General features: G+C 43.8%; 1 protein-coding gene across 1 annotated transcript in view; it reads left to right on the forward strand.

Annotated features, from left to right (window-relative positions):
* Positions 1 to 13,290, forward strand: part of plxna2 (plexin A2) — a 211,398-nt gene that overhangs the window by 145,666 nt on the left and 52,442 nt on the right. Inside the window, exons 13-17 of the mRNA XM_061057927.1 lie at positions 1,980 to 2,131; positions 6,173 to 6,290; positions 8,454 to 8,590; positions 10,643 to 10,810; positions 12,719 to 12,812. Coding sequence (XP_060913910.1) covers positions 1,980 to 2,131; positions 6,173 to 6,290; positions 8,454 to 8,590; positions 10,643 to 10,810; positions 12,719 to 12,812 — 669 coding nt within the window. The remainder of the gene's footprint in view (positions 1 to 1,979; positions 2,132 to 6,172; positions 6,291 to 8,453; positions 8,591 to 10,642; positions 10,811 to 12,718; positions 12,813 to 13,290) is intronic.

The following is a 13,290-nucleotide window of genomic DNA, read 5'->3' on the forward strand; positions in this document are numbered from 1 at the left end:
ATGCATGGATTAGACTTGTCTTCCTGTGTTCGGTCCACCGTGGGAAGGGCTCCATTTCAGCCTCCAGGGTTGGAAGGAGGAGGTCTCCCAAGCTTTTAGCATCCCCGATCTGTGATACACCATCAACCGGTCCCGTCACCGCCGCCGCCTCACCTGTCATCCATCATGGCCGATCGGACTGCTCAGAGTAGCATCAGCGTTCCCTCTGCTCCTTTATCCCGTCCTTTAAGTCCCTTTCCCCTTCCTCTGCCCTCCCCGTTTCTTCACTTCTTTCTCTATCTTTTTCGTCTCTGATTCCCCTCTCCTCCCGCCTCTCGTACACTGCTTACGTAACCATCACTAAGTCTACTCGAATAGCTGCTTCCATTGCCTGACATGGATATATTTAGCCATTATGTTTCTCCCCCCCCCCCCCCATACCCTGCATGCCCAAGCAGTGCTAAAAGATTCATGTATTCAGACCCCTCAGGCGGCGCAGTGACACACTTACTTTACATCCAGAGCAATTAATGTCCACTGAATCTAGATTACAATGCCGGTGTCCCACAGGGAAGCCGCAACACCCGGGTGGGAGTCGAGGGGTGGGGGGGGTAAGGGAGGATGCACTGGGAGGGGAAGGGTCGTCGTCACGTGGAACTTTGCAGCTCAGTAAGCGGGCACAACTTGTTTGTTCCCCCCGTCTGCTTGCATGGCCAGTAATGGCATATTGATTGTTTACCCAGCTCCAGCAGCTCCACACAGCAAAGCGACAGTCACCTCCTCCTCCCCGACGCCCCCCTCTTTCTTAGCCTCCTCTGTCTCCTTTTACTTCCCTGTCCCAACGAAAACAGTATTGTCAACTCCATCTGTCTTTCTTCTTCTTCTTCTCCTCCTTCCTCTCTGTGCCCTCACTCTTCCTCCCTCCTCGTCTCCCCCCTGCGTTTAAAGGGCTGGATGGAGGCCAGGTCGAAGCCTCGACGGGGGCTCTGCGGCACAGAAGGCAGCGTGCCACCCCGTGCCAAGGTCACGCTGGGCAGCCATATTGTGCTTTATGAGTAGGGGGTCGGCACTACGCATTAATATAACCCCTTGTTAGGTTTATCGTGCGTGGCAAAGGCTGTTTGTTATGAGCAGACGCCGATCCAGAATGTTAATAATCCCTCCCATCTTTTTGATCATCATGTCACCTTTATTTGAGTATTTTATAGTTTTTATGAAGAAGGAAATGAAGGATATTAAAGAAGTTAAAAAAGGTGTTTTCGTCGCGTGTGATTGGTCAGAGCAGCCGAAGTTGAGCCGCAGTTGTGCTTAGAGAGTGATCCTCTCAGCACACATGACTCACATCAGGTTCTGACATTCCCAGACGTGGGAGAGCTTTTAATTGGTTTTTACGGCCACCTGGACCCGTAAGAGCAGATTTACCCCTGAGCATCCATGAAAACCTGTACTCATGTCATCACAGAACAGGTGTAGAAATAAAGAGAACACGTGCAGAAATCAAGCCTTGGGTTTGTTCCGACTTCATAGTTAACAATACCCTCAGCACCGTCTGCAGTGCATGTAGCAGAGCAGAGATATATCGGTATTGGTGTATATGTGTTCTGATATGCGCTGATACCAAAACTTTACTACATCATTTTATGCAGAGGACAATTCTTAGGATGCTTCCACTAAATAGTTTGCAATACTCTGAGCACTCTCTGCAGGACATGTAGCAGAGCTTCATAGCTGGACAGACATGATAGGTAACCTCTTATAACACATTCTTTTGAAGGTTATTTGATTTAAAAAAGCGGCCTTGGAATACATTTTCATGTTCATATTTGTGCAAGATTGGAGCAGGAGATTTAAAAAAGGACTATTATTATCCCTATTAGTTATCACAATGTTGGCAGCCTTATCAACCACTGATTCAATCGTTCTCTCTTGTCAGAAGTCAGAATCTTATTTAAATATCACTCCTCACTAGACATTTTGTATAATTTGTTTTTGCCCCGTAGGTGACCCCAGTGGCCGGACCTCCAGAGGGAGGAACCCGGGTGACCATCCATGGCACAAATCTGGGTCTGGCCTTCTCGGACATGGTGGGAAATGTGGAGGTTGCTGGAGTGAGGTGTTCCCCTGTGGAGGACGGCTACATCATCGCTGAACAGTAAGTCCACACATATTCAACAGTGCTGATTTTGAGATGTCATTTTGCTTATTTTAAAGACTTTTGTTCTTGCTTTAAGTTGACTGAAAGAATCTGGTGAAAGGAAACATTTTGGAGTTTTTGTTACTTCTCTTAATTTACAAACAACAAAATTAGCAAAATGTCCTGATAAGAAATGCAATACTAAGTTACATGTGAATATAACCGTGCAATAAATCAGATACTAACACTCGTACAGCTCTGTATCTAGACTGATGGAACAGCTAACAGACTGGTCAATAAATGTGTATTGTGACAAAAAGCAGCCTTCTCCTCCGTCTCTTCCTTAATGAAGACTGGAACGGGTCCAGACAGTCTGGCCCTGACACTCCTCTTCTTCTCCCCCTGCAGCACGCTCACCCAGGTCTCTCTCTATCGCTCATCTAGTCTGCAACAATCCCATAACAGCTGTGTGTGTTTACTTGTGTTTGCCTCCCTAATTGTCCCACGCTGTGCATACATCACGTTAAAGCCTGTCCCGCTCACCCTGAACTAATGAAACGTTCCCGGTGCCTCACAGCTCGCCCCCCTCGGCTATAGACATGTAGACGTGTGTAGGGGGGAGGAGCCCTCCGTGTTTTATAGTTGGTTAACCTCTCTAGGTGATGCAGCAGAGAATGTAAAAAGGCTTTCATCAGAATAAAATATTTCGATAAGGATTATGTTGTATTCTTTTAAATTTAGTTTTTCAAGGAGAAGCAGTTCAACCTTCTTATACGAAAAAAACCTCCATCATGCAGCCATTATAAGTCGAATGATTCGCCATGGAGACCAATGAGTTATAAGTGCAAATATGTATACAAATCCCATACAATACAGAGGGTGTAAATGTAATGCACAGTTTCACAGACTCACATCTTCCTATGGAAACATACAGTCCTATCTGTAGGTTTTTTAGGGGTGGCAAATGCTTTGAAATCATCTTTCAGCTAGTGTGAAATTCTCCTCTCTGCACTGACATGGAGTCTTTCAGGGAGCAGTGCAAAGTTTAAAATGTATAGCTGTGCACTGAGGCACAGCTGACACATACACACACACACACACACACACATGCACACACATGCACGCTCGCACACACAGGCTATCACAGTCATGGCTCTCAGAGGAGCCTTTAACCCTAATTCTTTCCTTGGCCTACTTCTGCCCTCGGAAAAGAGAACAGCTCAGCACTGCAGCATCACTGTAACACACATACTTCTGCATGGTGCTGATACAGTTCATGTATCACACATGTAGCCTCAAACATACATGTGCTGCGTCCATTTGCATACATGTACAGTCAAGTCAGGGTGTTTCTCTCTTCCTGGGGTTGTTCTTGAGCAGTGGAGATGATGTAGAGCACAGTATCTCTGTGTTCTTTGCTCTTTAATGGCCGGTTGTAATTAAAACTCACTGTGTGCCACTTGGCTGTAGGGGACAATTTGTCTGCAGCGCACTGATCTGACACCACTTTAATCCAAACAGAGGACAAGCTAGGGAATTCATTCATACTGCATGTACTGGGCAGAATTTAAAAACTCACCTTTCACCAGTGACACTCTTACTTTGAAGGAGTAGGAGTCTTCATGAGGAGGTTCTGAGCTGGTCTTCTGGGGGGGTCATTATATGCATGACTTTAACCGTTTGTTTCTGAGTCTTACTTTATATCGCACACAAAAAACGGAGACAACATACATATTTATTTATCTTTTATGTTCCTACTTCAGAGGAGTGTTTGAAAGCCACTCCTGCTTTGAAGAAAAAAAGTCTCAAGTTTTTGTGTTTCTCAGCAGTTTGAAAGTATTTTGTTTTTTACTGCTTTTACTATCCGGCGGTATTTTTTTAAAAAGTGACCCAAATTGAGTCCTCATTAGTGAGAATCCAGTGTCTGAGATTTTTTTTAAAGAAAAAGCGGGACTATTGACGGAGAGCGGGAACCTTCAATTGAACGTTCAGTTTTACAAAAAAAATGAAAATATGCAGCTTCACAAAGGACATGGAGGAGAAGGCCTTCAGGTATGAATATAAGTGGGTTTCTTTTTGACCTACTGAGAATAAAACAGCAGCTCAGTCAGCGAGTAAATCCTCCTTCAGCCTCTCTCTCTCTCTCACTCTCTCTCTTCCACATAGTTCATCCTACAAACTCCCACAGTCATTTGTTGTAATTCAGACGATCAGCGCTGGAGAACTAATATGTCTGCTCTGCTCCCGCCTGCCCCTGCCATCTGCCTCACCACATATACTCCATCTCTCTTTCCACGCTGCGATTGCCTCTTGTACTTTATTACTCCCTGGCACTGCCGATCAATAGACGTCCGCGTTTTTATTATGTCATTTGATCTAGTCACCTGGCACGGTGACACCCGATCCCGCGGTATGATAAAGCTGTATCGATCCGTCTGATGTGATTTACATTCGTCGTACCACCACAGTGGCACAGCAGGGCACGGTTGTTGTAGGGGAAATTTACGTCACAGGGGTTCAGGTTGGGTTGAGTTCGAGGAGGAGCTCTGGTCTCTCTTAAAAGAAAGTGAGTCGTGGAGGGGGGGGCGACGGGCGGTGGTCGATGTCTGGATGTGTCACGTAATGAAATGAGTGAGACAACAGAAGAGGATTGCATTTAGAGTGGAGCGTAAATCGATATCGAGCAGAGAAGTGTTTTGATTACTTTCACCCAACTTCGCTCAAGCATTCAAACATACAGACAAACTTCTGAGCCCAAAGTTAATTTGAAAAGCCACTGGAAACCCAGATCCACCACGGCCTTCTAACAGCGTCACATCGGGTGTTGTGGACAAAATAGTAAGTATTAAAAAGTGATTCCAAACTTGAAATATAAGTTTATTTAAACTGTCCTGAAATGAGGTTTCAGTCTGGTTTGTTTAAAGTGGCAGTGAGCAACTTGAACATGTGCAACCAGTGTGAGGAGGTTTGTAGCCTCTGAACACCAGCGCCCCAACATGAACATGTCGATGAAAAGAACCCTCCACCTCTCCCTCTGCTTCCTCGTCTCACTCCGCTCAAGCCCCTCCCACCAAATGATGCGCCAAACACACACACACACACCGACTGTTATCACCGCAAGCTGTTTGTTATGTCAGACTTAGACTTCGAGGAGAAAAGACTCACAGCTGATCAATATTCATACGAATAAAGTAAAAAAAAAAAAAAAAAAAGAAGAAGTAGTAGTAACTGGATGGTGCTGCACAGCTGTTGTGCTCTTAGCTCCATGAGGCGAGGAGAGAGAGAGAGAAAGAGAGAGAGAGAGAGAGAGAGAGAGAGAGAGAAAGAGCTGCCAGTACAAGTTGTGTAGAAGCTCAATGATGAAGTGGTGATTCTAGGGTTTGTCGGGGCCCTAGGCAAAAGTTATGTCAGGGGCCCTCCGACCAGTGCTCAGCAGGGCAACGACAGTGGATGTGGTCAGATGGGGCCCCCCTTAGGGAGGTTTCCTACTGTCATTGCAAAATTTGCACATTTTGGGTCGCTGCTTTGGTGCAAAGTTTGTCAGCCCTCTGGGGCCCCCTTACTGGTCTGGGGCCCCGAGCAGTTACCTGCCTTGCCTGTTGACAAGCAGCGCCCCTGATGATATGTACAGGGTCACTGTGATTGGCTATTTTGTGTAACCTCACCCTGATTGGTTGTTTTTTGACCTAATACAAAGAGGGGACTAACGACACAGAGTAGATTCATATTGATTTTAAGGACAATTTCAATTTAATATTTTGACATGCAGTGATCAAATTTATTCTACTGAAATAATGTTGCCTACTGTAGCTTTAAGTTTGATATTTCTCACATACTTCATTTCATTATCCAATCATAGGAAAGGTCAAACTGCAGCTATTCAGAAGGTAACAGTCTCTGGGTTTCTGACAGCAACAGGTGTTAATTGATGACCTCACTTGTTCATTGTCAGTTGCATCAAAGGTGAATTCCTCCTTATTTCACCCAAGAGGGCTCTACTAATGAATCTGTATTTCTGTCCTGTGATCTTGATATTATGTACGTTTGTGTTTCCTGTAGGATCGTTTGTGAGATGGATCCGGCTCTTTCCGACACCAGACCCGGTCCGGTCCAGCTGTGTGTCGGAGAATGCAGACCAGAGCTCAGAGCTCGCTCCCCACAGCTCTACTCCTTTGTGGTACGTCTGCACAGTAACATCACATTGCCCTGTATGCTCACATCACATAACGCTCACAGGTAGAGTTTGCTTCAGGAAAAGCTAAGAAGCTGCATTTCAGCAATACAACTCTATAAAGTGAGTTCAATAAAAAAGTGATTTGTACTGTTATTGAAGAGAAGTTCATGCGCCAAAGGCAAAAAAAAAAAAAAGTTGCCATGCCAACTGACAGTTTAATGAAGCTGCTCTGTGAATGTTTACTTGTTGTTTTAGAAAAACATTCTTCCATTAGCAGCAAAGTGTTTTCAACTGATCCCTGCAGCGCTCTGATTACAGTTTCTGTTTACCTTTATTGAGGATCATAAAATCAAATGAATCTAACCACAATGGACACAAAGCTTTGCAAATCAACATAGTCTTTACCTCTCGCTAGCTGAGCTGTACTAAAAGTAATTCATGTCATGTTTGGTGTTGATTACCAATCAGTTTGAACTGCTGAAATAGAGAATAAATACATATTAAGATAAAAGGATTTTGGAGCCGCATGCTTGCAGTGCCTACATGTACCAGGATGCATTGCTTGCAAGTAGCAGTTCCCTCAACCTCACTGGCCTTTATGTCTTCAGCTGTATGCACCGACTCCAATTAGTGCTTCTCTATATCCAAGTCGACCAAAACACTGTAAAGGGTATTCTTGTCCATAACATCCTCTGCACTCATTAGGGTGCTAATTTAGCCACTGGTAGCAAAGTTTTAAGCCAAGACAGAGCCTGGCATTGAAACTGAAATAGTTTGTATCGTTTCTGGTGCTGGAAGAACTACTGATGTATCGGCTTCAGCCCAGACTCACAGGAAGCACTTGCATTAACTGCATGTTTTATTCCCTCTTAAAAAATATGATAAAACTCTCCAAAAATGTCCCTAAAATTTTAAGAAAGTTGTCTGAGATTTATTGAAGATTTCTGTTTAAGAATAACTGAACGCTCTTTTAGATGATGTTAGAATGATGTTAGGCTTATATCTTGTACAGCTGGGAAGTAAAAATTGTAGGATTGGATGTTAGTGGATGCAGAGTGAGACAGAATCAATGAATGAATTAAAGAACAAACAAATAGCTCAAATGAGCCCCCTCCTGTTAGCCGGCTCACACACATATTCCCCCCCCCCCCCCCCGTCTCTGTTATTTTGCCGCCTGCCCAGCCTGCAGCTAACAGATAATCTACTTTTCCCATTCTCGCTCTCTCACACCTTCACAATTAGCACTCTCTTATCAATTAACAGCAGCCGCTAATTACTGCAGTTGTTTTTTGTTTTTTTTTACGAGTACCTGCTTTCGCCCGCATCCTGAAAGTCACAATTAGCTGACAGTTTTTAGGTCTGTCAGCGTGATGCTCCCAGCTCGGCTACCTTTTTTTCTCACCATCGTCACACACCTGCTTCTTTGGGAAAAACGTGGAGAAATCAGAATACTTCACAGCAACTAGAATTGGTGAAAGTCACGACTCCCTCGTGTTGCAGGCCACCTAAAAATGAAGACACGACTCGAGTGTTCTTTCCCTGCAAGACATACTCCCTGTGTGACTGTCTTTTTCAGCCACTAACTAATGCTGGAACACTTTGCAAAGGGACATGATGTGTAGTATGTATTCACACTTTTTTTTAAATTGTTGTTTTATATTTGTGCGCATGTGTTTTTTCTCTGCATGATGACTGTCTGCTTGGATATTTACTCCATCTGTGTGTGTGTGTGTGTGTGTGTGTGTGTGTGTGTGTGACAGCGGCCTCGCTGCCTGCAGCTGTAAACACTAGTTATTTTCAGAGTGTCTTTAAAAAGCTTCACTCAGACACAACCCGAGAAAAGCACGTCGTGCAGGAGGAGGATCTCTCGGGGACTCTAAGAGCTCCTGGTTTTATCCTCTTTTCCTCCCTACAGCACTGAGCTCCACTACCATCAGTGTGGCAATATGAATAACTGTAATTTTCTGGGGTGGTGTGTGTGGGGGGGGTGGTGTGTGTGGGGGGGTGGGTGGTGTTAATACATGAAGGTTTGGAGAAGTGCCACAGAGATGCTGGCCTGTTTTTTACACTAGGATACGAGCATCTTTTGTCTGCCTTCTTGATTTTATGCTCCTCTCTCTTCTTTCAGAGTCATTTTTTTTAAACTTCTGTTTCTCTGTTTCGCAGACTCCCTCAGTCACAGGTCTGTCCCCCAGCCGGGGTCCAGAGTCTGGGGGCACCAAAGTCACCATCATCGGAGAGAACCTCGGCGCCGGCAGCAGCGTCAACGTTCAGTTCGGGAACCAGACCTGCGAGTTCTTTGGGTGAGACTCTTCCCTCTTGCACCCAATTATACCGTAAAAAGCGCTATTAGCAGGCCATAAAGTTTAATTTGCTCAAACAGCCTGCATGATCGGGCTTTTGTTTAACGCAGGCTATTCATGGGGAAAGGATTTTTTATTGTGCTTGCACATTAAGATTAGTGGGAAAGGGTGAGAGGTGTGGAGTGTAAATGAGAGGCACCGTTCTTGATTTTTACAGTCCACAGGTTAAACTAGAGTGTGATGTGGATTAGAGGTCTTCACAGGCTACCAAAACCCCTCGGACCTGAGACCGGTCCAGATTCCATAAGAGTTCAACTCCATGCTTTATAATAATAACCTATAATGACTCATGTTTAGTAGGGGTCAGGTCTTATTCTATTACCACAGATCCTGGGTGTGTTTACATAATTTGTGGATTAAAAAAAGACCTGCAGGAGAACCTCTGTCTGAAACGTGTATGATGACAAAGCTGCTAAATTAAGGATCAGTTTGAAAGACCGAAAGTACAAATGAGCATCAGTAAGTCAGAGGAAAGAAAGCAGTGGAGGCAAAGATACCTTCTTCACTGAGGGAAAAAAGATGCATCCCCTCCTCCATCTGTGATGATAATTGTGGAAAATGATTGAAAAAAGAAGCAGTGCTGAGTGTTTTACTTGCAGCAGAGGATAATGATTATTTTACAAAACATCACAGCACATCACAAAAAGGGTCAATAGAGTTTAAAAAATGTTTTGGATAGAAACATTTCACTCAGTGGTTCCCAAACGTTTTCTTCCAGGACCATTTTTTGGCAGATTCACTTTTTTTTTTCAGGCCATTTTTATGTTTTATGTTTTAGATAACTTTTTGAATTTGCCTTTTGAAAGAAGCCAAAAAAAATCGATGCCTTTTATTATATACAGTACAGATAGCATCGCCGCTGTTTGACTCCGTGTTTCTTTAACTTCTCTGAGCTGCTACATACATCACTGTCACTGAACGTTAGATATGAGGCATGCTGTGAGGGAATGAAGAGCTCCTATTCCCAAGATGATGCATATTATTCCCATTAAACAAGCCGCTATATTTCAAGGCTTTCTTGTATTTTTTTTTCTCTCATCATATTACAAAAAAAAAAAAAATCCCTCAGGGGAAAACTCTCTTTCTCTCGCTGTCAGAAAACTTATGTAAATCTTAATACGGTTTTGATGACCTACTGCATCAAACCCTGAAAGGAAAAGCTTTCAGAAAGAATGCTGCACCTATGGATCTTTCATCTTCTTCAAACTGCCCTCCCTCCTTCCATTTCTATCTTTCTATCTATTTGTTCATCGCTCATCCCTCTCCCTTTTTTCCTCTTGTCTCTCACAGTTTCCCTCCATCTCCTTCACTTGTTAGTTTCTCCCACACGTCCTCCTTCTACTTTCCCCCCTCCTGTAGGCATCTAAAGCCCTGCTGCAGTGGTTTCGACTGTAATGTTGTAAAGGTTGAGGAGTCAAGCCAGCTTTAATGAGATATGGGGCTAATTACTGGTTTGTGTTTCCCTGCTGCATTTCGGGGATGGGGAGGGGGAGGCGGACGGGGGGGCTGTTCTACTACAAGCTCTTCCGTGCTGATAAATTGGGACAAATTCAGAGGGTGGGCAGATACAGCATGGAGTCATGGAGAGGGAGGGGAGAATACAGAAACACATCCGACAGTGGTGAAATGACTGTTTACGTGTATAGACTTGTATGTGGATTAGGTCATTTGCACCTGTGTGTGTTTAAAGATGAATCTGAGAGATTCCACAAACTGATTTTTTCCCCCATGTTTAATTGTTTGCATTACAAATATCTTCCATGCAGTAATTAGAGCTCTTATTATGACAGGATTAGCTGTTCTTCCCTGTGTTTTTATTTAGAAAATTACAGAACAGGGCTTGCAGTACAAACATTAATTTGTTGTAGGCACGTTTTTGGCTCATATCAGCTAAAGCTACATGTTCATAAAGTAGATAAATTAATAATACATAAAGGGGATTTTTAAATTGACTTTTCTAAAAGTGGAGATTCTTTCATGCTTTTCTTCTAGGCGGACCATGACGGAGATTGTTTGCTACTCCGCCCCCTCCCCGTCTGGGGTCGGCCCGGTGCAGATCAGTGTGAGTGTGGACCACGCCCAGATCAAGGAGAGCCTCACCTTTGAGTACATCGAGGATCCCACCGTCCAGCGGATTGACCCTGACTGGAGCATTGCAAGGTAAAGTCGTAACCATTGACTGTCGTAAAGAGGTGGACATAGCCAAGTTTGTCAGAGGTGAAGCCAGTGGACTGTGTGTGTTCTAAAGGCCAGTAGTGGGGGTACTGTAATGGTGGCCTTGTCAACTGGGAAAGAGATTTTATTCTTTTCAAATGATTTCTTAACTCAGTTAACATGTTCCTCAACATGATGTTTTTAGTTAATTGGACCCATTAAGAACAAATTCAACAGTAGAACATGGTATGCTTTAAGGTGTAACAATATGTGAAAGACAAGTCTCTCTATCCTCCAAATATTGTGACTTCTGATTCATAAAAGAAGATGCTGACAGCCAAAATGATTGAAGCTTCAATTGGTGGACAAGATATTGCCTTTTTACAGTCTTTGGTCAGAACACTGAACATGTGGCATGACCAATCAACCCTGAGTTTCTGATATCACACTATAAGAGCTTTGCAGCAAGCCAGACCAAGCCAGTGACAGTAAGCAGACACAAGTCAATATTGTACTTTCAATTACAGTTGGGTTCTCCTCCAATTAGTCTGGGTCTGATAGAGGTGCCACAGCTCACAGATTGGGTGCTGTTAAGTCTGAAATTCTCCGACTGGAGTCGATGTTGATCCATCTGTTGAGTGTCTTTGGTAGATAGTAGCCCACACACTATGCACTACTAGTTAGAGAACGAGAGGATGAAGATGACGCAGAGGATCTGTAGAACAATGTGCAATCAGAGGTGTGAGTCCACAGCAGACGGCTGTAGCAGCTCAGAGACTATGGTGAGGGACACTGCAGCAAAAGTGTGATGACACACCTTTATTTTATCTGAATGGATGGTTGGATAAATGGATGGATGGAGAGCTGTTCATAGAGAGCTGTTTTGATGGCTGGATGGAGAGATGAGTCACTATGAAGAAAGATGGACTGATGAAGTGGTAGAGAGGTGGGGTGGATGAATGGACGGATGGATGGAAGTACATACAGATAGATGATGGATGGATGGATTGATTGATAGATGGATGGATTTATGGATGATGGATGGATGAATGGATGGATGGATTGATGGATGGATTGATGGATGGATTTATGGATGGATGGATTGATTGATGGATGGATGGATGGATGGATGGATTTATGGATGGATGGATGGATGTTTGGAAGTACATACAGATAGATGATAGATGGATGGATAGATGGATGTATAGATGGAAGGACGGATAGACAATAAATGTTTGAGTAGATTATTTAATAAGCCTATAGACAATACAAAGCCCCTCCATGGTAATTGACTATCCACATTGTTAGTCTAATAGCACAGATCCATCCCACATTTATAATTTGAACATCTCTCCCGCCTGCCATCTTTATTCAGCACGCCACTCTGACGGGCGCCACAACAAAGACAACAGACATCGAAAACAAGCCAAACAGCTGCAGGGAGAGCCTCACATCCAGCCGTTTCCCTCCTGCTTTGTTTGCGTGCTTTGTTTGTTTGAGCTGCTGTCTTATGAAGCCTGGGACCACCGCTGCATTCTTATGTTCTCCAGCTACCTCGGTATTTTCAAGCCCAAAATGTGCACCAGTTGAATGCAGGACGTTGAAGTCGGTTAAAAAAAAGCTTCTCTAATCATCCTCCACTCCAATGGCTATTATCTCACCAAAGAAACTGAGGATGAAAGCACTTATTTCTGACTGATGCTGAATATTCTGAGGAGGTACATGAGGGTTAGAAAGTTTACTCTAGAAGTGCCTTTGAACTACTTTGTTTCTTCCCTTTTGTTCTTCTTTTACACCCCCTTCTGTATTCTTTCCTCTGATTGATCAATAAGAAAAGACAAGAAGAGGCGTTAGACAAACATGATTATTTAAAAATGAACCAGAATAACTCATGTCATGTTGTGTTTTCCACAGTGGCCACACCCCCCTGATGGTGACAGGAACCAATCTGGATGTTGTCCAGGAGCCAAGGATCCGAGTCAAATACGCCGGCCGAGAGTCCGTCAATGTAAGAACCTCTATTATTGTCTTAGAGCCAGTTCAGTATGCAATCCCTGAACAAAACTGCTGGAAAATGTATGCTAACTAGGTCCTGCTTGAGTCGCCAAATGCTGCTATACAAGCAAGCTAAGTGATGTTTAGCTTGGGTATGAAAAGAAAAAAGTACTATCTCTCCTAACAGCCCCTCCAGCTTTCTACGCTTCCCTAACTTCCGCTTGAACCCAGCCGTCTCAAGCACTCCGACGAGCATCTGAATAATGCAGCTGGCAGTGAGAGTGGTCTGCATGCAGTATTTAATTAAGAGTTTACTCTCAATTTTCTCCGGGCGAAATCTCAGCTCATCAACCCATGCCCCTGACTTTGCCTTTCACCTTCTCAATAGTCACCCATAACAACAATCTTAACTTTAAAAAACGTAGGTTTTCAAAGCTTTCTAAAGGTACTTGCTCCAGTAATGGAGTGAGTTAAAAGGAGAGCAAAGACAG

Source organism: Labrus mixtus, chromosome 15, assembly GCF_963584025.1.
Source record: "Labrus mixtus chromosome 15, fLabMix1.1, whole genome shotgun sequence".
Lineage (NCBI taxonomy): Eukaryota > Metazoa > Chordata > Actinopteri > Labriformes > Labridae > Labrus > Labrus mixtus.